General features: G+C 46.0%; 1 protein-coding gene across 4 annotated transcripts in view; it reads left to right on the top strand.

Annotated features, from left to right (window-relative positions):
• The window catches only part of LOC126337029 (ras-like GTP-binding protein RhoL), a 350,016-nt gene that overhangs the window by 293,008 nt on the left and 29,716 nt on the right, over positions 1 to 27,292 (top strand). For all 4 annotated transcript variants that reach the window (XM_050001312.1, XM_050001313.1, XM_050001311.1 and 1 more), the window contains one exon: positions 5,407 to 5,621. In XM_050001312.1, coding sequence (XP_049857269.1) covers positions 5,416 to 5,621 — 206 coding nt within the window. In that variant the 5' untranslated portion in view covers positions 5,407 to 5,415. The remainder of the gene's footprint in view (positions 1 to 5,406; positions 5,622 to 27,292) is intronic.

Here is a 27,292-nt window from a genome sequence, read left to right as displayed (position 1 = left end):
GCAACAGAATATCATAAAATTTCATTTCACTTAATTTAGTACTAAGATATCTAATACATATGTGGGACCCACTTCCAAGAGCGTAACAACACCAGTGTATGAATGTTACGGCTTCCGACCAATAATCGCGTTTGTGTTTATTCTTATGATGATCAGAGAATATCCCAGACACGAGGATTAGGACTGTCTTTCATCTATTTAGTATGGTTGTCTTCGCGAAAAAAATATTTATTTTTGTTCTAATTTGTGTCACTGTCATACCCACTTTCTGCATCGTGTTCACAATATAGTCCAAAGAGTTGAGTCAGCACATTCTTCACCATCCATTTCTTTTAGTCTTCTGCTGGCCGGAGTGGCCGAGCCGCTCTAGGTGCTTCACTGGAACCGCGCAACCGTTGCGGTCGCAGGTTCGAATCCTGCCTCGGGCATGGATGTGTGTGATGTCCTTAGCTTAGTTAGGTTTAAGTAGTTCTAAGTTCTAGGGGACTGATGACCTCAGATGTTAAGTCCCATAGTGCTCAGAGCCATTTGAACCATTTTTTTTTTAGTCTTCTGTCTCATCCATTTTAGCCCTCTCCTGAAATGGACAGGTTGATTCAGCGTATTGATCGTGTACTAAAATCGTTTTTGTGTTACGAGAAAAGAATATGCAATTGCTATTTGGGCCTTGCAGACCCAAACCAGTCGGTTGTGGTAGACCCAAACAGGTCAAAATCACTCATAGAAACGGACTTAAACCTACTCTCAACAATCAAATTTCACAACAGCGATAAATAAGAAGCAAACGAAGTGCGACGCGCAATACAGTGTTGTAAACCTTAAAAAAATCACCGACCTAGTCCTGTGTCTTGAAGACCTAACAGTAGCAGCTGGTCTACTGCCAATATCGAAATAATATGCCTCTGCTTGTAGCCCTTCAAAGCGAATAAATTAACACGAAAAACACTTCTTCAACCTCTGTTTTCACCCTTTAGCACTGTCTATTCTTAATGTCCAGTAACGGTATGATCCCCGAAAGCAACATGATTTGTGAGCAGCGTGCTTTTTAAATTTTTTAAAATTAGAATCAATAGGAGAATACTTGTGATTCAACCACTTACAGCTTTTCTAGAAACACAGCGAGCGGTAGACAGACCAAGTTCTCTTTTATTTGCCTATTTAATACTTTGGTTCTGTGTATCTTGAAAGTGAGGAAGTCAAAATTTTTCAGTCTTTGTTCGAATTTTGCGTTTATTACAGGAAATAATCGGAATAAAAAACGAAAATTGGTTATTTCAGAAACTTGTTATTTTGAGCGGTTTTAACAAGCCGATAAGTTGGCGTTGAAAAAACCAATATAACTGACAACTTGTTGCTTCAGCGATAAGAACGCGAGAAAAGCGCTAACCACCACACTGCCTCGCTCGGTCCCATTAACGATTGGAAAATAATCGCACAATTGAAAGGATGTAATTTCTCCATTAACGTGACTATCCCTCCCGCCTTTATCGGACTAACGATTTTCTAACTCTGTTTCGAATTTTTTTTCAAATGTAATTCGAGACACCTATTTGTCTAGATATAACAGTTATGAAACTATTTCTCCAAAGTTATTCCATTTGCGTCGGCATATTTTATTATTAGTTTTCTCATTTCAGCCGGAATCACGAACAATTCTCAAATCTACTCGTCTGCTTTCCCGGCACTAATGCTTCTACTGAAAGGGTATTTTCTCACATGAATAATATATATATCAGTGACAAAACACAGCGGCAATTTTTCGCATTATTACATTTCATTAATACATTTCTACAATATCACAAATTTTTAATGTGTTCCGAATTTGGGTCTAGAAAATGTGGTTGCCTTACGTTAATTGGCAGAAGGAAGCTGTAGGATACTCTTCACAAGGCAATGTGTATTTATATCTCTAATGCCAAACTGGCTTCCCCAATACAAAGTATGGTATTGTTAAAGAACAGGGAACCATTTATTTGTTTACGCTGTGTGTTTCAGAATTGATATCACATCTTCAGGTACTTACATAATTCATTCAGGACTATATCTGAAACGTGACAGTTGTAATTAGGCTTACTGAAGGCTACATTGTTTCAGTTCATCATATTTGTGTCACTCACAGACAAAATATTGACTGCTAAGTGAAAGAAATCATTATTTACAGAGCCTGAAAAGAACAACAATTAATAATTACATAAACGATGGTTGCCCAGTGATGGCTTCAGAGAGAAACGGTGTAGATGAAGAGATATTTTAATCATCAAAGGAATCCCACAACATTAGAGTTTACAATAGACGACAAATACTGCAAGTCATTATGTCTCATCTCCAGTTATGTTTTCATTGACAGAAGGTTAAATTTAAACCTCCTTTCCCTTAGCCAGACGCAGTGGCCAAGCAGTTCTAGGCGCTTCAGTCCAGAACTGCACGACTGCTATGGTCAAAAGGTTCGAATCCTGCCTCGGGCAGGATGTGTATGATGTCCTTAGGTTAGTGAGGTTTAAGTAGTTCTAAGTTCTAGGGGACTGATGACCTCAGATGTTAAGCCCATAGTGCTCAGAGCCATTTGAACCACTTGAGCCTTCCCTTAAGCCATACGCCACAGTAAGAGAATGGTGTTCATTTTTCATCAGGAGTATGTCAACTACAGGAATGACAGCAGTGGTCCATGAATCCCAAATGTCACTGTAAACTGGACCAATTCATGTACTGGTTAAGGATGATTGCCCCTGTACTATTGCATCTTTACAATATTCAATTGGAGAATATGCTAATTCTCAAACCTCTCCATTGTTGCCTAATGGGCTACCAGTATTGCCTAGAATGTGCAAATCAGGCAGCAAAGATCACAGAGGGATGAAAATTCAGTAAATCGTACATCATTAATGTAACTGTTGCATTATCATCAAGAACGCAGTCCATTTTCAACCATATGGTCTCAATAGCAAATTTCAAAAAGAGCACAAGGGCCTTGTTTCTTTGGCAAAAACTTTGCTGTCCAGGCAGTGGCTTTACATTCAATTGCACATCAAACTGACATTCAGCAGAACATAAAAATGTTAAGCTACTGTGCAATGATCCAAAAATCTTCCTGCACCAATTACAAATTAGCATCATCATACATAATCTTTAACAGTAATCTTCTTGTACGACAGTGCAAAGCCATAAAAAATTCGAATTGAAAGATAATGGCAGCAAACCTTATAGTATTCGCTCTAATGACTGCATTGTTATAAGATGTAGCCCTAAAGTACCTAGGTTCCACCATGTAGTGTTAACATTTTGTCCTTGAATTGAACTTGTTTGGACCTCACTTAAGCAGCAACATTAAGGTTTTTAGGTTTTGTTGAAAGATACCATTCCTGAGGCTTTCAAATAACAGCCAAGTGAAACCATCTTAACATGACAGAGATATGGTGGTTACATCAATGAAACTTTATCTTTGTTATGTTCATAAGCATGGCACCGTAATTTCAGGCAATGCTCAGTTTGATTTGCAAAATAGTTTTGTTCATACAAGCTTCTGAACTAGTTTTGTTGTAAATGTTTCATTCAAATGGATAAAATGGAATAGTATTCCCTCATAAGATGGACAGTTTGTTTACTTCATCAAAAGTTAGTGAAATCTGTAAGGAATATGCTCTTTAATTTTCAAAGTTGTGGAATGCAAGGCTAAACTCATACATGATCATACTGTTCTTGAAGACAATACACATTAATTTTGTCACTTAGAATCCCCTTCCAATTATGCTTATCTTTGCAGAATGAGATTTAAGTGGTGATATATTTCTTTCTCCATTGCTTTACTCATCTCTCACAATCTCATTTTTATTTATTGAGCTTTATTTTTTCCCACTATTCTTCTCTATCACTTGCTTTGTTGGTAAGCTTGTGCCTGTTAAGATGCAGTGGTGAAATATACTGTTGATTCTCTTAGTTCTGTAAATACGGATTTTTTTAATGCATTGATCTGACTCTTGCAATGTGTCTGTAGACACACGACGGCAGTAGTAAATGCCATGAATAAAGTATGCAGGTGAAAAACAATCATGTTCATTCAAGTTTTTCAGCAAGAATATATATCTTTTGGCCTTCACTGCTGATCAGTTCCAACCCTTAGTTAGTGACAACTAACACGGTAGTTCCCATATAATTGGTATATGAGATAGCTGCTTTGACATGTAATCCTGCTTCTAATGGGATAAGATGGATCAGTGATAGGACTGCAATAGGATGTGTTGCATTGATATAATGGCAAGGTCTTGCACCTGATTCTTTTAACACTGATTTGACCCACATGGACAAGAGCTGGAGGCAGGCATTGTTTAGTGACAGACAAGAAAGGGATATATAGGAAAGCTTATGGTGATGATCTTCTTTATTCCAGGACATATCTGAAATTTAGTACACTCAAATTAATCTTTTCACAACAATCTTCTCATATTTCTGGGGCACAGTCATGTAATAATGTTTGAACAATATTTCTCCCTTCTAGCTTTACAACCTATTTTATTTTATATTATAACGATGTTGGGCATAACTGTACTTCCGGACTCCCAATTCAATAGATCTTGACAATGACTTAACAAAGTCCAATTATCCACAACATTGTTGTACTTTATAATGGCTTAAGGCTGAAATCATGATGTTAATATAAAATAAAGAATGTTGTAGAGGCAAATGGCAGAAATATCATTCAGACATACATTTTTTCTTTGTAAAACTTTGAACATAGATGCTAAGGTTCAGTTACTGTCTCAGAATTATATTAGAACAAATAAGCCCTCGGTCACAAATATTAAGTCAAAATTGACCAGGTTGCAATGCTACTATGAGCATCGTCTTCAAAATTAAACTAACTGTTCTAAAACATAATAGTTATATAAGACATTAATAAACTAAAGTGTGTACTGACTGGAAAGAGATGCAGTACTTACAAGTCACATTCTAAAAAAAAATCTAAGCTGGAAAGGCGACGTCATGAAAAGTTGTAAATAAGAGAAGATGGCAACCCGTGTTCACTCAGGTATGAGCACCCCTTAGCGGCTCGCCATCTTATCTTATTTACAACTTTTCATGACGTCGCCTTTCCGGCTTAGATTTTTTTGGAATGGGCCTTGTAAGTACTGCATCTCTTTCCAGTCAGTACACACTTTAGTTTATTAATGTCTTATATACCTATTATGCTTTAGAACAGTTAGTTTAATTTTGAAGACGACGCTCATAGTAGCGTCGAAACCTGGTCAATTTTGACTTAATATTTGTGACTGAGGGCTTATGTGTTCTAATTTTTTTTTTCTTTATTGGCAGTCAATCTAGCCCTTTGAACCATGTTTAGAAATTGAATAAACATAGATTTTTTTTATTTTTACAAAACTTTGATTTTACAATAATCTTTTCAATTTTCAGGGGTGTGCAATGACATCTCGGCGGGCAGGACCAGCCTATCAGAATGGGGAGTCACCTTCATCCCAGCATCATCAGGCAGGTGGCCAAGGAAACCCTGCCATTAATCACTACAGGCCTATAAAAATCACAGCTGTGGGTGATGGAATGGTTGGAAAAACCTGTATGCTTATTACTTACAGCACCAAACGTTTCCCAGTTGAATATGTGCCAACTGTGTAAGTACTGTTTCGTTTGCACTATATCCTACAAGAATATGTGTTGAATATCATGGTTGAAATACATTATTAAAAAGGAGGAGTGAAAATTAAAATGCTACCTAAATGTTGTACTGATTCAACAGCCTGTAAAACATGTAACTTCATAGTCTATTAATCACTCTACAACCAAAATTGTGTTGTTTTCTAGATGTACATGAATGTTATATATGAAAGGGAAAAATTAAATCTACAATGTTAAGTTCAACCAATATAAGAATCAATGTTTGTGGAGAACATTTATATCCAAGCACCAGGTAGTGAGATTTCCAGGTAAATTTCAGAAATTCAATCAAAACTGATTCGTGATAGTGTTGTGTTGACTGAGGATTCAGTGGCAAACAGTGGGGACAAAATAACATGACTGTCTCCCACAGAAACTGAAATTGAGCCAAGTCAACAAACTTCTCCTGCTGTGCCACCTGTCAGGGAAGGCAGGTGCATCGTTAACACATTCAGTGTATGGTGAATAATTATATCACTTGTTAAACAGCAAAAATAGATTAGGAGGGCCACCCTGTGCACTCTAGGTGTAGGTGATGCCAGGGTGGGGGAGTGAGGGCCCTTTCCACGTGTTGAAGGGGCTGTTCTGGCAGCCATTGAGAGAATGGTGCACCCAGGTGCAGTTTTGAACAAACTATGCTTGTCATCTGATATCTAAAGTTGTATTTGTATCAATCCAGCAAATGGCACAGAAAGTTAAGAAGACTAGCCTCACTCACAGAATTTCAAACATGCAGTCTAATCCTCCTAAGACCAAGCGAGATGGTGCAGTGGTTAATGCACTGGACATGCATTTAGGAGGGCAACTCTTCAAATCCCAGTCTGGCCATCCAGATATAGTTTTTCCATGATTTCCCTAAATTGCTTTAGGCTAATGCCAGGATTGTTCCTCTGAAAGGGGCACAGCCCTCTTTTCTTCCCCATCCTTCCCTATCTAAGCTCATATTCCATCTCTAATGTGTGGTGTCAACAGGACATTAAACACTAATCTTCCTTCCTTCTTCACTGTTCTAAGAAGTGAGTCTGACTGCCTGGTTGTGAGTTGTGGATGACATGAACTAGAGACTTTGTAGGTTCTGAAGTAAGGTAGACTGAATTCTATAGAATTGCAACAGAACAGAGAACTTTAGGATCCTCCTAGATGGCGCAAGGATGCAGAAGGCTATTTCATGGGTAAAATGGCCTTATGTGGAAGTTCATACAAGTTTTATTTATGTTTATGTGATTATCTATCTCTGGAAGCCTGGCCCGGCAAGTTTTAATGCCCACTGGAAGATACGGAACTCAGTGACAGCCACTAGACACCACTGCTTACATCTGCAAGTGCTGGTATTGCTGTTGCAAGTAACACTGTGAAGACACCCTCACCATACGGGCCTGTCAGCACCTGCAGCTGCCCTTTAAAGCCAGAAATGCAGCAGCTCTGCAGTCAGTCATGACTTCTTTGCATCATTTTATTGATCTTGCTAAACCTCGTTGTCTCAATTCTGTTACACATTAGGTTTTTGATCTTGGTTTACGTTGATGGAGCTGTTATTCCGGAATGCCAGCTCCATTGTTTGGTTGCTTGGTTTGGGAGTGGGGGGGATTGAAGGGACCAAAATTCAAAGGCCATCCATCCCTTGTTCCACGACCAAAAATCCTACAAGGAATTAAAAACAAGCAACAGAGATGAAGAGATGACAAAGGACGACACAGAATAAGAGAGACACAAAGACCAGATAAGCGGAATTAAAAGCACACAGGGTGTGACAGTGGTTAGCTGACCATGGAAACAAAAAAGAAAAAGCCAACCACCAAGAAACACACTAAAAACCACAATCTAAAACCATAGGCCAAAGGCCAGGCTCAACACAAAACACATAGCCAAATGAGAACAAGTGAGTCCTTGTGAGAGGCCTGCAAGGAGGAGTGCCACACACAGGTAGTCTCCTTGACGACCTGAAGTTTGTTGGGTGAAGGCAGGGTGCACCATTCATCACCCCAGGTACCAAGGATCTTCTACCACTAAACTGACTGGAGATCACACTCCGAAATGCCAATCTCCAGGGCTGGTGCACTGACAGCCTGTTTGGCCAGCGTGTCAACACGACCATTTCCCAGGATGCCAACATGACCCAGGGTCCACACAAAGATCATGGAGCGGCTGCAATGGGCAAGAGTATCGAGGGACTTCTGGATAGCCATTACCAGATGAGAGTGAGGAAAACACTGGTTGATAGCTCATAAACTGCTCAGAGTGCCACTTCAGATAACAAAGGACTCACCTGAGCAGGTGCGGATATACTATACGGCGCAAGAGATGGCTAGCAGCTCGGTAGTGAAAACACTGGAGCCAGCCGGCAATGACTGTTGTTCAGAATGATACCCTAGAGTAAGAACATACCCAAAATGACCAGCAACCATTGCACCGTCGGTATAGACAATGTCAGAGCCTTGAAACATGGCAAGGAGTGAAAGAAAGCAGCGGCAGAGGGCCTCAGGAGGGATTGAGTCCTTCGGGCCCTGTGCTAAATCGAGCCGAAGGTATGGGCGGGGCACACACCATGGGGGTAGACGCATATGGGCCTGGAAAACAGGTGGGAGAGGGAAAAAACTCAAGCCCAGAGAGAAGAGCCTGGACACAAATCGCGATCATACACCCTGACCGGGGCCACTGTTCTGGCAGATAGACGACCGAATTGGGGAACAAGAGACGGTAATTGGGATGCCCGGGCAAGTTACAAACGTGTGCAGCATAAGCAGCCAATAATCGCTGGCGCCGGATCTGCAACGGAGGAACACCAGCCTCCACAAGTATGCTGTTGACAGGGCTTGTGTGGAAAGCTCCAATAGCTAGTCGGATCCTGGTCTGAAGGATGGGGTCAAGCAACCGCAATGCAGAAGGTGATGCCGAAGTGATGCCGAACCATAAGCCAGGCTCCCAAAATCTAGACAGGACTGAATTAATGCCTGATACAGTCATTGAATGGTAGACTGATCGGCATCCCAGCTAGTGTGACTCAAGCAAAGAAGAGTGTAAAGATGCCGCCAGAACGTTTGTTTAAGCTGCCAAATATGAGGGAGCCAAGTCAACTGGGTATCAAAAACCAATCCCAAAAACCAATGTGTCTCTACCACAGCAAGAGATTCGCCATCAAGATAAAGCATGGCTCATGGTGAACAGTGTGACGCTGGCAGAAATGCATAACACAAGTCTTGGCAGATGAAAACTGGAAGCCATGCGCTACAGCCCAAGACTGTGCCTTGTGGATGGCACCCTGCAGCTGCTGTTCAGCAGCTGCAATGCCAGCGGAGCTATAGTATAGTCAGAAATCATCAGCATACAAGGCAGCTGAGACAAACATTCCCACCACTGCAGCGAGCCCATTAATTACAATTAAAAAGAGGCAGACACTCAAGACAGATCCTTGCGGGACTCCATGCACCTGAACTCAAGAGGAACTATGGGAGGCCACAACTTACACATGGAAGGAACAAAGTGACAGAAAATTTTGTATAAAAACTGGGAGTGGCCCCTAAAGACCCCACCCGTGAAGCATGGTGACGATGTGATGTCACCATGTCGTATCGTACATCTTCCGTATGTCAAAAAAGATGGCAACCAGATGCTGATGGCGGGCAAAGGCTGTATGGATGGCAGACTCCAGGCAGACCAGATTATCAGTGGCAGAGCAGCCCTTATGAAACCCACCCTGAGATGAAGCCAGAAGGCCCCAGGACTCAAGTAGCCAACTCAACCTCTGGCTCACCATGCGTTTGAGCAACTTGCAAAGAACATTGGGGAGGTAGCTATAAACCTCCAGTGGGTTCTTTTGAGGTTTCAACATGGGCATTACGATGCTTTCCCACCATTGAGATGGGAACTCACCCTCAACCCAGATACGGTTGAAAAGGTCAAGCTGGTGTCACTGGCCAAGAGATGTTTGAGAATCTAACAGTGGATGCGATGTGGCCCGGGAGCCATAACAGGGCAAGCAGCTAGGGTACTATGGAATTTGCACTCACTGAACAGAGCATTGTACGATTCAGCGTAGTGCCTGTGGAACAAAAGGCTCCAATGTTCCAACCGCTCTTTCAGGGAGCGAGAGGCCAGTTGGTAATTCGTAGAAGCGGAACTCTGAGCAAAATGCTCCGCTAAGCGGTTTGCAATTGTATCAGAGTCAGTACAGACTGTTCCATTCAGCGAAAGCCCAAGTACACTGACAGGTGTCCAGTAGCCATAGAGTCGCCGAATATTGGCCCAAACCTGTGATGGAGAGGTACAGATGCCAATTGTGGAGACCTACCTTTCCCAGCACTCCTGCTTGCATTGGCAAATGAGGCGGCGGGCTCGCGCATGGGGCAGTTTAAAGGTGATGAGGTGTTCCAATGATGGATGCTGCTTATGATGCTGGAGGGCACACCTACGATCTCTAATCGCCTCAGCAGTCTCGGGTGACGACTAAGACACAGTCCTCCACCGAGGGGACCCGGAAGAACAAGGAATTGCAGAGTCTGCGGCAGTAAGGATGCTAGTGGTGATCGAGTGAACCATCACATCAATGGCGTCATTAGAAAGAGGCTCAATAGCAGCAATGGACGTGAACGAGTCCCAATCAGCCTTATTCATACCCCATCTGCAGGGTCGCCCAGAAGAGTGACGCTGTGGCAGTGACAGAAAGATCGGAAAGTGGTCACTACTGCACAAGTCGTCATGCACACTCCATTGGACAGATGGTAATAGGCTAGGGCTGCAGATCGAAAGGTCGATGGCTGAGTACGTGTCATGCGCCACACTGAAATGTGTGAAGGCACCATTATTTGAAAGAAAAAGGTTGAGCTGTGCCAACACTTGCTCAATGACAGTGCCTCGGCCTGTTGACACTGATCTACCCCACAGAGAGTTATGGGCGTTAAAGTCGCCCAGTAATAGAAAATGTGGCAGCAATTGGGCTATCAGTCCAGCCAAGACATGCTATGGGATATTACCATTCAGTGGAAGCTAGATACTGCAGACAGTAGCAACCTGAGGCATCCATACCCAAACAGCGACAGCCTCTAAAGGTGTTTGTAGAGGGACAGACTCGCTGTAAAAAGAGTGAAGGGCCTAGATGCAGATGCCACCAGATACCTTCTCATAAGCTGCTCGGTTCTTATAATAACCCCGATAGCCACAGAGGGCGGGGGTTCACATTGCCAGAAACAAAGTTTCCTGAAGAGCAATGCAGAGGAAAGGGTGAAGTCTGAGAACTTGTATGAGCTCAGCAAGGTGGAAAAAACACTGCAAGTCCACTGTAAAATGACATTGTCCATGGCCGAAAGAGGCATGAAGGGACCGAGGCGGCAGATCACGCCACTGGTTCATCCGCTGCCACAGATTGAATACTGATGGGAGCGACGTCCATTGTGTCTGAGGGACCAGGGAAATCTAGGTCCTCAGTGGATGCCACCGCAATTTCCTTTGTCTTAGGGGCCTTTCTCGATTTCTCGCACTGTTCCTTAGATGGCTTTAGCTGGGAGGGCTTCTTTGATTCAGTCTCCGGGACTGAAGAGGACTGCGAAGCCCTATGACCAGCTATCTGGGGCGTCTTCAGCCACTGGCGGGTGTCTGGTTTGCCATGTTGTGGTTGGCAGGAGAGCCAACCGTGTTAGTAAAGGAGGCCGAAATGCACGCGTTTTAGCTCACGCAGGCTGGCGTGAGGTCTGGAACATGACATGGGAATTAGAATTGAGAAAAACGGACATAGCTGGTGGAATACTTAACTTTAATCCATTAATGGAGAACGTCGCTCTTTATGGTACATGATTCACAATATCAATAGTACGGATACTGGCGCCTTGCTAGGTTGTAGCAAATAACGTAGCTGAAGGCTATGCTAACTATCGTCTCGGCAAATGAGAGCGTAGAAGTCAGTGAACCATCGCTAGCAAAGTCGGCTGTAAAACTGGGGCGAGTACTAAGAAGTCTCTCTAGACCTGCCGTGTGGTGGCGCTCGGTCTGCAATCACTGATAGTGGCGACACGCAGGTCCGATGTATACTACCGGACTGTGGCCAATTTAAAGGTTACCACCTAGCAAGTGTGGTGTCTAGCGGTGACATCACATTCCTCCCCCGCAAATCGGCGTACGGCTGTGGCATAATGCTTCCGCCCACCGTGGGGAGGACCGCATGTTGATGTATGCGGCGAGGTGGGGAGCCTAACAACAGGCGAGGCTGTGCCACCCGCACCCTGCCCTTCGGACCGCGAGGAGCTAGGAAACGCCTGGAAACCTGCTCCAGGGTGCACGTCAACATGCGGTGTATGCGCCCGTAGAGAGACAGGAGGGGCCAAAGGGTCGACCTCCATCGGGCCAGGGCACCTGATGGGCGAAGACGACACATGGTCCGGAGCGGGCAAGAGTTCCATGTCGGAGGACAACTGGTCACTGGAAGCGAAAGGCTGCGCATGACCCAGGGAGGCGCCCGGCGGTTGCAGTGACGCATCCACTGCGGGCGTCGCCGGTGGGAGAACAGGCGGTGGCGGCGCGTCGCCATAGGGCAAAATGGAAGGCGGTGTCAGCAACACCTGGGGCTGAGGCAAGCCAGTAGATGGGTCCCCGGGGCGCTGACCGGACGGCACCGTCGCTGAAAGCAGATGGCGAGTGGCAGATCCTGTGCGACAACAGAGGCGCAGCTGATTGAGATGCCGACGCACCTCACTAGAGGCCCCCAAAACCAGATACATAGTGCGCCCGAGGCAGCGAAGAATGCGCCCTTCGAACCAACGCCGTGAACCTCGATAGTGGCGATAGTAGACAACGTCGTCTGGAGCAAAAGCAGGTGTCTGCCGTGGCACAGGAACCAGCTGCGGTGGATGTAGCAAAGACATCAAGGTCCGATTATGACGACTGTGGAGCAACTCAGCCGGCGAGCGACCATCTTGGGGCTGAGAGCGATACAAGGACAAAAAGAGCAATAACGTGTCCTCCCGAGAATGCGACTCTTTCAACTTCAATATCTGTGACTTGAAAGTCCTCACCAATCGTTCAGCGGCACCGTTTGACTGTGACAAAAATGGCGCGGACGTCAGATGTTGAATACCATTGGCCTTGCAGAATGACTGAAATTCTGCGGACATGAATTGTGGGCCATTGTCGGAAACAATATTCTGTGGAAGACCTTCAATGCAAAAGATAGCACATAACGCTTGGATGGTGGCAGATAACGCTTGGATGGTGGCAGATGACGTCGTGGAAGACATCCGGACAACAAAAGGAAAATTACTGAATGAATCTACCACAACCAACCATCGATAATTCCAGAATGGACCAGCAAAATCGATGTGTAAGCGCTGCCAAGGGGAAGTGCCTTTTGGCCATCCAAAGAATTTCCGCAGTGGTGCTGATTGTTGTTCAGCACACACCATGCAAGAAGAGCACATATTCGTAATCGCGGCATCGATTCCGAACCAAGTACAGTGCTGACAAGCAAGTTTTTTCGTTCTCACTATACCCCAATGTCCTTGGTGGAGAAGCTGTAAGACAGAGGACTGTAACGAACGTGGTACCACAGCCCTGGACTGATCATTATCAGAACGCAACAGCAAAACACCACGTCATACAAAAAGTCTCTCCTTGTGAGGAAAAAGTTGGCGAGCCAACGGGTCCCCGATCCGTGACTTTGACAAGGGCCATTACGTAGCAACAAAATGCAGAACGGGAGCAAGGACAGGGTCGGCAGCTGTGGCTGTAGCTACACGACGAAAATCAATCGGAAACGATTCAACCACGTCATCGGATTCCGCATCAATGAACATGCAAGCAAGTTCAGAGGAATCGAATGTCCTATCCTCAGCAACAGGCAAGCGAGGCAACGCATCGGCATTTCCATGCTTAGCAGTGGACCGATACAAGATATTGTAGCGGTACTGCGAAAATAAAATAGACCAGTGAGTGAATTCCTGTGCTGTACATGGAGGTACAGACTTGGTCAGATGAAAAAGCGATGTCAAAGGTTTGTGGTCTGTGATTGTGGTAAAGTGACGACCATACAAGAAATCTTGAAACTTTGTAACACCAAATACGTGAGCCAATGCTTCTTTCTCGACCTGTGAATAATTTCTTTGCGCAGACGAGATCAATTTGGACGCAAAGGCAATCAGGCGGTCATGCGATCCATCTTTGTGCGCAAGCACAGCACCGATCCCGAAATCCGATGCATCCACCATCAACAAAAGAGGCTTCCGGGGATCGAATGGTGTAAGGCAAGTATTGGAAAGCAACACCGATTTCAACTGGCGAAAGGCGCATTCATATTCTGTCGTCCAGACGAATGGAACACCTTTACGGCGTAAGCGATGAAGCAGAGCTGAAATGGAAGAGGCGTGTGGAATATATTTATGATAATAGTGGATTTTTCCCAGCGCACTCTGTAGCTGCTTCAAATTCTGCGGCGAAGGCAAGTCTTGAAAGGCACGAATGTGTGTGGGACTTGGGAATTGATTACATGTCCCAGGTATGGTAAGTCTCGAGCAAAAAACACACATTTGTCCTTTCGCAAGCAAAGACCATTTTGTCGCAAGACCTGAAATAATGTTCTGAGATTGGCCAAATGTTCTTCTTCCGTCTTTCCGGAGATCACAATATCGGCCAGATAATTTGCTGCAGTAGGGACCGATGCACAAACAGTTTGTAGATATTGCTGAAACAATGCAGGAGTTGATGCACACTTGAATGGCAATAGTTTGAATCGATACAAACCAAGATGCGTGTTAACCACCAAAACGCGTTGGGATTCTTCGTCCACCGGTAGTTGCAAGTACGCATCTGCTAGGTCCAACTTCGAAAAATATTTACCCGGGCACAGTTTGTCAAAAAGATCTTCCGGGCGTGGCAAAGGAAAAGTTGCAATCACTAGTTGTGGATTCACTGTTGCCTTGAAGTCTACACAAAGTCTCAACTTTCCGGAAGGTTTCGGCAAAATTACTAAGGGTGATGCCCAGAGAGAAGCCTGCACACGTTCAATTACACCTTGTGATTCCAAATCGTGTAATGTTTTTGTGACCTCATCACGCAATGCGTGGGGAACATTGCGCGCTCTGAAAAATTTCCGTTGCGCGTTTACTTTGAGTTCCAAATGTGCTTTATAGTTCGTAGCGCAACCGAGGCCCATTGCAAAAATGTCTGCAAATTCTTCACATAGACGAGAAACACTGTCTGAAGGCACAGTCTGGTTCACTGATAGGACCTTATTTACTATAGACAAGTTAAACAACTGAAATAAATCGAAACCAAACAAGTTCACTGCAGAAGAAGAACGAAGGACGTAAAATGACACAAGTTTTGTTTGTCCTTTGTATGTTGCAAGAAGGCTGCACTGTCCTAACACAGGGATGTTTTGACCGGAATAGCTATTTAACGTAGCATTTGCGGCACACAACGGAGGTGCCCCCTGCGGGTTCGGGGGTTAGAATAGGCTCGCTGTATTCCTGCCTGTTGTAAGAGGAGACTAAAAGGAGTCTCAAACTTTTTGGCCTTATATGATGGTCCCCTGTTAGGTTTGACCTCCATCTCTCAAAATTTTCCGAAGAGCGAGCCGATTGGGGAAGGGCGCCTTACTTGGTGCATTGTGTCCATCTTGCGATCAGACCTTTCGCCTGCTTATACACCGTTGAACTGCAGTCCTCTCCGCTCTCCATCTCTTGGGCATGACTCAGTTTCTGCGTGCAGATTACACCTTGCACTGTGCAGTGCCTCTTTCTGCACCGACGGCGACCATGGACCACATGATACCTAACATCCAGCATGGTAGCCAGTCTGTTGTGGTGGGGCCGCCATGTACCCTATTGATTGTAGCCCCCTGACAACACAGGGATCGCTCTACTGATGCCTGCGCCGTTAACTCCCCACGTATGAGAAGGAGTAGATGCCTATCCTCCTGGGGTATCGGGACTCCCAGCAACGGCCATCCTGCCAGGTGGCTCTTGCCGTGGCTGGGTGGCGCCTGTGGGGAGGGCCCTTGGTCGGAGTAGGTGGCATCAGGGCGGATGACCCGCAATGAAGCGTGGTACATCGTCTCTCGCTGGTGGCCAGCCGCCAGCAGTCTCTAAGCGTTCTTGGGCTCAGTTTAACGCTCAGAAGTACGATCCGAAAACGTTTCCCTCCCTGGCCACAGTGTGGAAGGAACGTAAGTCTCAGGATGGCAGTAGCAGTTATTCGCCCCGCTTCTTAGTTTGTATGAGGGCTGATGGGGAGTCTTTGCTCTCCACAAAGCCTCAATTCTTCGTCAAGCATTTAGAGGACAAGTTTGGGGAGGTGGAGGGCTTGTCAAAATGCGCTCTGGGTCAGTCCTGATACAAACGGCATCCTCTTCCCAGTCACGACGGTTACTCGCTTGTGAGAAGTTGGGGGATGTTGCCGTTACGATCACACCCCATAAGAGTTTAAATATGGTCCAGGGAGTTATTTACCATAGGGATCTTCTTTTGCAGTCTGATGAAGAGCTGCGCGCCAATTTAGAGCGCCGAGGTGTACATTTCGTCCGGCAAGTTCATCGGGGTGTGAAGGAAAATCAGATTGCTACCGGTGCCTTCATCTTGGCCTTCGAAGGGGATACATTACCAGAAAAGGTCAAGGTGATGGTCTACCGATGTGACGTTAAGCCCTATATCCCTCCCTCGATGCGGTGCTTTAAGTGCTGGAAGTTCGGCCATATATCTTCTCGCTGCACTTCCAGCCTCACATGTCGAGATTGCGGACGGCCATCACATCCCAATACTCCATGTGCCCCGCCTCCCATCTGTGTGAACTGTGGGGAGCACCATTCACCTTGCTCGCCAGACTGCCGAATTTTCCAGAAAGAGCGTAAAATCATGGAATACAAGACCCTGAGCAGACTAACCTATACTGAGGCCAAGAGGAAATACGACCGACTCCATCCTTTGAGAATGATATCTTCCTACGCTGCTGCTACAACACCTGTGCTAGCCCCGTCTGTTTCTCCAATAGTGGCCGGATCGATGAGTAGTAAAACTCCTCCTGTCCCCTCCCCAGTGGGGGGCTCTACCCACTGGGTTGCTCCTGCGCCACCTACCTCAGGAGCAACACCATCCCACCCGTCAGTGGCGTCCGTCCCCACTTCTAAGCCAGAGAAGTGTCCAACTCGCTCCAACTCGCGCTCGGGAGGGGCCCCTTGGGTCCCTCCCTTCCCAGGTTTCCGCCAGCGAGAAGCCTGACGACCGACAATGGCGTAAGTGCCCGCAATCAGCTGGTCTTAGGGCTTCATGATCCTCCTCCGTCCCGGAGATTGAATCGGTGAAGCCCTCCCAGCCGGTGCGACCCAAGGAATGGCGTGAGAAACCCAAGAAGAGCTCTCAGCCCAAGGAACTCGCGGTGGCAGCCATCCCACCGCAACCTTCCAGCTCTGCGTCTGAGGATGCGGTGGAGATTCTGGCGTCCGCTGAGGACCTCGATCTCGCCGGTCCATCAGACGCCATGGAAAGCACTACCACAGGTGCTAAATCGGAGGCAGCAGGTGACCCAGCAGCGTAATCTCCCTTCCCAGTCCCGTCAAGCCTTTCTCAGCCATGGACAACACCATCCTCCAGTGGAACTGCAGTGGTTTCTTCTACCATCTAGCTCAGCTCCGCCAACTTATCAGCCTTCACCGTTTCCTCTGCATTGCTCTGCAGGAATCTTGGTTTCCGGCAATGCGAACCCCTGCCCTCCGTGGCTATCGGGGTTATTATAAGAACCGGGCAGCTTATGAAAGGGTGTCTGGTGGCGTCTGCATCTATGTCCTGAACTCTCTTCACAGCGAGTCTGTACCTCTCCACACACATTTAGAGGCTGTCGCTGTTCGGGTGTGGACACCACAAGCTGTTACCGTCTGCAGTCTTTACCTTCCACCGGATGGTGATGTCGCGCATCATGTCCTGGCTGCTCTGATAGCTCAATTGCCTCCACCGTTCCTGTTACTGGGCGACTTTAACGCCCATAACCATCTGTGGGGTGGGTCAGTGGCACCAGGTCGAGGCGCCATCGTTGAGCATTTATTGGCGCAGCTCGATCTTAAATGATGGTGCCTTCACACACTTCAGTGTGGCGCATGGCACATACTCCGCCATTGACCTTTCCATCTGTGGCCCTAGCCTCTTACCCTCTGTCCAATGGAGAGTGCATGACGACCTGTGTGGTAGTGACCACTTTTCGATCTTTCTGTCACTGCCACAGCGTCAGTCTTCTGGGCGCCCTAGCAGATGGGCTATGAATCAGGCTGACTGGGACTTGTTCTCCTCCACTGCCGCTATTGAGCCTCTCTCTAACGATGCCATTGATGCAGTGGTTCAATCAGTCACCACTGGCATCGTTACTGCCGCCGAATCTGCCATTCCCCGTTCTTCTGGGTCCCTTCGGCGGCAGACTGTGCCTTGGTGGTCGCCTGAGATCGCTGAAGCGATTAAAGCTCGCCGGCGGGCGCTCCAGCGTCACAAGCGACATCCCTCAATCGACCACCTTACACCTTATCGCCTTCAAACGGCTGCGTGCGCGAGCCCGCTGCATTATCCGCCAACGCAAGCAGGAGTGCTGGGAGCGGTATGTGTCCACCATTGGCCTCCATGTCACTCCATCGCAGGTCTGGGCCAAGATTCGCCGCCTCTATGGCTATCAGACCCCTGTCAGTGTCCCTGCGCTCTCACTGAATGGAGCAGTTTGTACTGACTCTGACGTCATTGCAAACCGCTTGGCAGAGCACTTTGCTCTGAATTCCGCTTCTGCCAACTACCCCTTGGGCTTCCGCTCCATTAAGGAGCAGATAGAACGTCGGAGTCTTTCTTTTCGCACTCACCATCCTGAATTGTACAATGTTCCATTCAGTGAGTGGGAATTTCGAAGTGCCCTCGGCGCTTGTCCTGATACCGCAATGCCTGACACGCTCTCTGCTCTTTTATCAGATGACTCTGCCATGGTGGATTTGGTTTTGTGTTTTATTCGGGCAGGGGGTTTTTATCCTTTAATCTGAGTTTTTTTAGTGTTGATTTTGGCTTTTAGGCTCTGATTTTAAACTGAGTTTTTAAAGTGTTCTTGGTGGTTGGCTTTTCCTCTTTTTCTCTACGGTCGGCCAACCACCGTCACACTGTGTGTTTTAATTTGTTTTGTCTGGTCTCTGTCAGAGTATTTCATGTCCTGTTTCGTCTGCTGTCTTTCCTGTTGTTCGTTTTTTATTCTCTTCAGGTGGTTTTAGTTTTTATGGAACAAGGGCCCGATGACCATAGTACTCTGGTCCCTTTAATCCCACAAACCAACCGACCAACCACAATGGAGGTGTGCCCAGCAGTTTGTAAGTGTCTTGATTGATCAGTGAAACTGTAGCTCCGGTAACGAGCTGGAATGGTATCACTTTGCCGTTAATGTCCAAATCTACAAAAAGTTTATTGTCCTGCTGATGAGAAGAGCGACTGTCTCGTGCAACGTGAACTGACACTGGTACAGAATCACTTGCGACTTGACGGGAGTTCCGGCGATGTCAACGCACACTATTTTTGGGACGAACACAGTCACTGTTAGAGATAGTGGCACTGGGCGGAGTGGAATGAACTACATGCATTTCCATGGGCGAAGTTTCGCGAGCCGGAGTATCCTTGGTTCGATTCCGATTCCGGTGTGAAGCAAAGGGCCTGGAATGGTTTTGAGATTCCGATCTGAAATTTTTCTGGCAAACACTCTGAATATGTCCTTTTTTATTACAATAATAGCAAATAGCTTGGCGTGACGGGCAATTCTCACGCCAATGTTTAGTAGCACACCGCGGGCATGATTTGATCAGTGCATTCGCTTGCCTGCGCGGCACACGTGGCTGAGAGCCTGGCGGCAGCGACGCTGCCGGGCGCGAGGGCTGTTTACTGCTCCGTGCAGCTCGCCCGGCGGGCCGGTTAACCTGACACACTGCTGGCGAAGTTTCAAACGATTCCTGAGCAAATTCAAGTGTGTCCTGCCGATCCAATATGTCCATCACTTGTTGAAGGGAGGGATTGACTAGTTTCAAAATCTGTTCCCTTATACGAACATCAGAAACGTTCTGTGCAATAAGGGAGTCCACATTGAAACTCAAAAGCACAATCCCTAGTAAGGCCTTGCAAGGTTGCAACCCACTCCCGATTAGTCTGAACTGCGTTTTGTACGGAAGAAGGTATACCTTTTCGCAACTACATTGACTGATTCTTTGAAATATGCATCTAATGCAGACAAAATTTCTTTGTAGGATAGAGTTGCTACGTCGCGTCGGGGAAATAATGTGACTATCACACGGTACGTGGTCACGCCGACCGACGATAATAAAAAAGGCTGCCGCTCGTTACCTTGAATTCTGTAGGCGGCGAGATGGAATCCAAATTGGCGTGACCACTCCGTCCAGCTTTCCAGTGCAGCATCGAAAGGTGGAAAAGTGGGTGCAACAGCGTGTTGTGGCTGCGTTAGCAGCGAAGCGTCTGCTGCCACATCGTTTTGCATCGCATGTTGACCCTGGACGAGCTGTCCAAGGGCATCCAGTAAGGCCTGCACCTGCTGATTCTGTAAGCGGTAAAATTCGGACAGTACATCTGGAGATTGTGGCGAAGCCATTACACAAGTAAATCAGGGCAAATTAGAAAAGAACGCGGTATTGCCTCGTCGCCAATGTTGTGGTTGGCAGGAGAGCCAACTGTGTTAGTAAAGGAGGCCGAAATGCACGCGTTTTAGCTCACGCAGGCTGGCATGAGATCTGGAACATGACAAGGGAATTAGAATTGAGAAAAACGGACATAGCTAGTGGAATACTTAACTTTAATCCATTAATGGAGAACGTCGCTCTTTATGGTACATGATTCACAATATCAATAGTACGGATACTGGCGCCTTGCTATGTCGTAGCAAATAACGTAGCTGAAGTATATGCTAACTGTCGTCTCGGCAAATGAGAGCGTATTTTGTCAGTGAACCATTGCTAGCAAAGTCGGCTGTACAACTGGGGAGAGTGCTTGGAAGTCTCTCTAGACCTGCCGTGTGGCGGCGCTCGGTCTGCAATCACTGATAGTGGCGACACGTGGGTCCGACATATACTACCGGACTGCGGCCGATTTAAAGGTTATCACCTAGCAAGTGTGGTGTCTGGCGGTGACACCACATGCCACTGGTAGGAACCTGGGAAAGAAGTGACCCAAGGGACCCCTTCATAGCGAGAGAAGCCGAAGAAGACGTATGCTTCTGTGGGTTAGATGGTTGGCAGGAGGCGGGGGGGGGGGGGGGGGGGGCGGGGGGTTCTGCTCCCAAGGTAAGAGGTGCGGGAGCAAAAGGGAGGGAAGTGCCCCCCACCATCAAGGGGGCAAGTGTGGTCTTACGGTTCTGAGAGCTGACTGTAATTGGTGCAACAGATGGGGCTGTAACAGTAGTGACAGTGGCGGCATAAGATGTTGGCATGCGCATGGGATGGAGTCGTTGAAATTTCCTTTTAGCCTCTGTGTAGGTCCGTCAGTCCAGGATCTAGTATTCCATTATGTTCCTTTCCTTGTCTAGAATCCTACAGTCCAGTGAGCAAGGGGGATGGTGCTCTCTGCAATTAATACAGATGGGAGTAGCCTTCTGTTCCTCCCACAGTGTGGCCAGGGAGGGGAATGATTTGGGGTCACACATGTTTGCGTTAAAGTGAGCCCGAAAATGCTTAGAGACTGCTGGTGGTTAGCCACCAGCAAGAGAAGATGTGCCACACTTCATTGCGTGTCATCTGCCCTGGTGGCACCCACTCTGCTCAAGGGCCCTCCCCATTAGTTCCACCCAGCCTCAGCAAGGGCCACCTGCCAGGATGGCCATTGCCGGGAGTCCCGATGCCCCAGGGAGATAGGCATATACTCCTTGGCATATGTTGGGAGTTATTGGTGCAGGTATCAGTAGAAAAGTCCCTGTGTTGTCAGGGGGCTACAACCAACAGGGTACATGGCGGCCCCACCACACGGACTGGCTACCATGCCCCCATGAACCATGGACCTTGCCGTTGGTGGGGAGGCTTGTATGCCTCAGTGATACAGATGGCCGTACCATAGGTGCAACCACAATGGAGGGGTATCTGTTGAGAGGCCAGGCAAACATGTGGTTCATGAAGAGGGGCAGCAGCCTTTTCAGTAGTTGCAGGGGCAACAGTGTGGATGATTGACTGATCTGGCCTTGTAACACTAACCAAAACGGCCTTCCTGTGCTGGTACTGTGAACGGCTGAAAGAAAGGGGAAACTTCAGCCGTAATTTTTCCCGAGGGCATGCAGCTTTACTGTGTGGTTAAATGATGATGGCGTCCTCTTGGGTAAAATATTCCGGAGGTAAAATAGTCCCCCATTCGGGTCTCCGGAAGGGGACTACTCAGCAGGATGTCGTTATCAGGAGAAAGAAAACTGGCGTTCTACCAATCAGAGCATGGAATTTCGGATCCCTTAATCGAGCAGGTAGGTTAGAAAATTTAAAAAAGAAAATGGATACGTTAAAGTTAGATATAGTAGGAATTAGTGAAGTTTGGTGGCAGGAGGAACAAGACTTCTGGTCAGGTGACTACAGGGTTATAAATATAAAATCAAATAGGGGTAATGCAGGAGTAGGTTTAATAATGAATAAAAAAAATAGGAGTATGGGTAAGCTACTACAAAAAGCATAGTGAACGCATTGTTGTGGCCAAGATAGACACAAAGCCCACTCCTACTACAGTAGTACAAGTTTATATGCCAACTAGCTCTGCAGATGATGAAGAAATTGCTGAAATGTATGATGAGATAAAAGAAATTATTCAGGTAGTGAAGGGAGACGAAAATTTAATAGTCATTGGTGACTGGAATTCGGTAGTAGGAAAAGGGAGAGAAGGAAACATTCCGGTAGTAGGTGAATATGGATTGGGGGTAAGAAATGAAAGAGGAAGCCGCCTGGTAGAATTTTGTGCAGAGCATAAATTTATTACAGCTAACACTTGGTTCAAGAATCATCAAAGAAGGTTGTATACATGGAAGAACCCTGGAGATACTAAAAGGTATCAGATAGATTATATAATGGTAAGACAGAGATTTAGGAACCAGGTTTTAAATTGTAAGACATTTCCAGGTGCAGATGTGGACTCTGACCACAATCTATTGGTTATGAACTGTAGATTAAAACTGAAGAAACTGCAAAAAGGTGGGAATTTAAGGAGATGGGACCTGGATAAACCGACTAAACCAGAGGTTGTACAGAGTTTCAGGGAGAGCATAAGGGAACAATTGACAGCAATGGGGGAAAGAAGTACAGTAGAAGGAGAATGGGTAGCTTTGAGGGATGAAGTGGTGAAGTTACCAGAGGATCAAGTAGGTAAAAAGACGAGGGCTGGTAAAAATCCTTGGGTAACAGAAGAAATATTGAATTTAATTGATGAAAGGAGAAAATATAAAAATGCTGTAAATGAAGCAGGCAAAAAGGAATACAAACGTCTCAAAAATGAGATCGACAGGAAGTGCAAAATGGCTAAGCAGGCATGGCTAGAGGACAAATGTAAGGATATAGAGACTTATCTCACTAGAGGTAAGATAGATACTGGCTACAGGAAAATTAAAGAGCCCTATGGAGAAAAGAGAACGACTTGTATGAGTATCAAAAGCTTAGATGGAAACCCAGTTCTAAGCAAAGAAGGGAAAGCAGAAAGGTGGAAAGAGTATATAGAGGGTCTATACAAAGGCCATGTACTTGAGGACAATATTATGGAAATGGAAGAGAATGTAGATGAAGATGAAATGGGAGATACAATACTGCGAGAAGAGTTTGACAGAGCAAAAAAGACCTGAGTCGAAACAAGGCCCCCGGAGTAAACAACATTCCATTGGAAGTGCTGACGGTCTTGGGGGAGCCAGTCCTGACAAAACTCTACCATCTGGTGAGCAAGATGTATGAGACAGGCGAAATACCCTCAGACTTCAAGAAGAATATAATAATTTCAATCCCAAAGAAAGCAGGTGTTGACAGATGTGAAAATTATCGAACTATCAGTTTAATAAGTCACAGCTGCAAAATACCAACACAAATTCTTTACAGATGAATGGACAATAAATAGTTTGGACAGGAAGAGAAAAGAAGGTTTCGAAATGTGGTGCTACAGAAGAATGCTGAAGATTAGATGGGTAGATCACATAACCAATGAGGAGGTATTGAACAGGGTTGGGTAGAAGAGGAGTTTGTGGTACAACTTGACGAGAAGAAGGGACTGGTTGGTAGGACATGTTCTGAGGCATCAAGGGATCACAAATTTAGCATTGGAGGGGGGGGGGGGGGGGGGGGGGGGGAGGGCAGCAAGTAGGGTAAAAATCGTAAAGGGAGACCAAGAGATGAATACACTAAGCAGAGTCTGACGGATGTAGGTTGCAGTAGGTACTGGGAGATGAAGAAACTTGCACAGGATAGGATAGCATGGAGAGCTGCATCAAACCAATCTCAGGACTGAAGACCACAACAACAACCACCATGCTGGATATTAGGTGCAAGGAAGTCCATGGTCATAGTCTCTGCAGAAAGTGACACTGCACAGTGCATGGCAGAAATCACACCCAGTAATGTATCCTCACCCAAGAGATGGAGAGTGAGCGGGACTGCAATGCGAAGGCGAGAAATCAAGCTAAAGATCTCAATGCACATTTAGTTACCTCTTATGAGAGGCAGAAATACCATGGGCCGATTCTTACCCCTGAACCCACAGGGGGGGGGGGGGGGGGGGGTACCTCCATTGTTTGTCGTTCCCTCATTGTTGTCCACCTGTTTACTCTCGGGCAACCCGCTGTGACTTCCTTGATCAGTTGGCATGTCTCTACTGGTTCTTGTCTTGTTTCTGGTCTCTATAATTGGCAACAAGGTGAAAGATTAGCAGCATCCCAAACTTGTGCAGAGGCAACAGCTGGTCCTACAGCAGCAATTGCAACAACAATGGCAGCAGCAAACTGAATTGCTCCATCAGGAAATTCAGCTTTCAAAGGATTGACTCCAGGCTGAGTGAACCCACCCAGTGCAAGGGATATTTTCCCCTCAGCCAGAGAGCTGCCCATTGCATTTCCTTTGTCTAATGATGCAAATAAGCATGAGATACATACTTGCACCAACTGAAACAGCACTTTGCCACGTTTCAGATTTCAGCTATGTTCTCCACTGATTACTCTTCCTTTATTCGACTTCCTCAGAGAAGTTTTTCTTGCTGAACATGTTTGCTCCACTTTTGAAACTTGTCATGCCCATGTTCAAGGAGATATGTTCATTGCTGTCAAATTATCATACACAAAGTTTCCGTGTGGTTGCATCAAACCTAGAGTTCTATCAGTACCACAAACCCCTTAATCAGTCACACTGCCCATGGGTGATGCAATTTGCGAGGAGTGAGTCGGTGTTGCAATTTCACTTGTGCAAAACCAGCTTCAAAACATCATATGCAGATCCTTTGAGTCGAGAGACAGTGGTCCAATCTACTCCTGATCTGGAAGTATCCAATGCAGCCTTCAAGCCAGACAGCCCTTCCTTAGATGATATTTTGAAAATCGCATGCTCTTTTGAGTAGCGTAGGCAGAAAATGAACATCTCGTGGCCCAAACCCCAGGTAGCAGCTGCCCAGCTGCCACCTTGGAGGCAGCATTTTTCTCTCTTGATGGTGTGGTTTCAATTCTTCAATTTTGGATATGTCTGTGGTCTCCAAACAGCCAGTCATGCCTCTTCATTGTAAACAGCAGAGTCTCCCGTCATTTCTGGACTGCTTCATAGCACACCCACACGCTGACTGTCCGGATCACTTGGCACACTGGATCCATTGTGGGAAAGATGGGCATCTACAAACTGTCTACATCAACCACCAGGGCAGTCAGATGCCACTCTCCACATACATCAAGGGACAGTGTATGAACTTCAGGCAGGCAAATGTTTCTCAAGGCAACTCATCTACTGCTAAACTGTTTATGCCCCTCACAACTGCAAGACCAGGACGTCCTGTCCTCCATTACATTTGTCACATATGATGACAGTTCAATTCTCCTCCATGGTCAATTCACAATCAATGCTGAATACAAACAGGTCATACAGCTGATAACTCTGTTTGTTATTGGTAGTCATTCAGTGGGCAATATTTTTAGTCTGGATGTCATCTTCATTTGAATTCTCAGTCGCTGATGAGTTCAGGTCATCTCAGACAACATTCCCTTCCTGGAGATTGATCATCTCTGTACCATCTGTGGGCCTCTATTCAAATCTGGCTTGGAGTGTGCCACAGATTTCCAGATTCATTATCTCCTTACATCTGTAAGCAGAACTCTGTTTCTGTCAGTTGTGTCCTATTCCTAACGCCTTATTGCTGGCCGTTAAGTAGGAACTCAATCGTCTCAACAACACTGGGGTATTTGAACCTGTTAAAACCAGTGCTTGGGTCACATACCTGGTAAAGAAACTCAATGGTTCCCTCTGGCTATGTGGCAATTTTAAATCAACAGTCACTGCCTATGAACTTGTGGAAACCTACCCCACACCATATCCAGAGGACATCCTCACAAAGCTTTTCAAGGTGGATATTTTTCTAAGGTAGACCTCTCAAGTGCCTATGTGCAGATCCCATTGGATGAGAAATTGCAGGATGTTATGTTTATCAGCACTCCTTCTGACTTATGCGAATCCTCAATCTTTGAGATCTTTTCTGCTCTGACAGTATTCGAGAGTTAACCATGTCCATCTCTGTTTGTACTATATATCTTGATGACTTAATTGTCATGGGCACTACACATCAGAACCATCTGTGAAACATTTGTTCCCTCTTTATACGTTGTATGATGCTGGGCTCAAATGCCACTTACACAAATGCCAGTGAAATAGCTCAGCCACTTGCTCAATGAAGGAGGGATCCAGTCCACTGACTGCAATATTTCTGCTATTGACTCTCTCCCACGCCCCTAAACTTACCAGGATCTGCAGGCTTTTTAGGGAAAGGTTAATTATTACTCTAAGTTCAACAATGTAGGAAAAGACAGATTGCTACTTACTGAAAAGAACATATGTGAAGTTGCAGACATGCACAAAGACACTTACATAAAGAATTCGACTGCAGCCTTCACCAGCAAAAGAGAAACACAAACCATTCATATACACAAGAGAGAAAACCTTACGCACACAAGTGCCAACTCCAGCATCTCGGGTCCAAATGCTGGAGTTGGCAGTCGTGTGTATGAGGTGTGCTTACTTGTGTGTATGAATGGTATGTGTTTCTCTTTATCTGTGAGGGCTGAGGCCAAATGCTTTATGTAACTGTTGTTTAACTGTGCCTGTCTGTAACTTATCATGTCTTCTTTACAGTAAGTAGCAATCTGTCTTTTCCTTCATTGTTCATATTCCTACCTCGAGTTTCCATTGTTTTATTGTTCCCAGTTCCTTTCAAAAGCAGCCGACATTCTACATCTGCTCAACTGATTGCAAAAGGAGGGTGTTCCTTTCAGATGGTTGGCTGATTCCTATACATAGCTGAAGCATCTGGTACACTTGGCACCCTGCCTTATGCCCTTTTCTCTAGTGCATCTACTGGTTTTGGCTGCTAATGCTTCTCACTATGACATTGGTGGACTGCTGGCTCAAAGGAAAGATGACGGTACTGAGTAAACAATTGCCTATGCATCAAAA

The sequence above is a fragment of the Schistocerca gregaria genome, chromosome 2 (genome assembly GCF_023897955.1).
Source record: "Schistocerca gregaria isolate iqSchGreg1 chromosome 2, iqSchGreg1.2, whole genome shotgun sequence".
Lineage (NCBI taxonomy): Eukaryota > Metazoa > Arthropoda > Insecta > Orthoptera > Acrididae > Schistocerca > Schistocerca gregaria.
The sequence above is the reverse complement of the archived record's forward strand: the minus strand, read 5'-3'. Positions and strand labels throughout refer to the sequence as shown.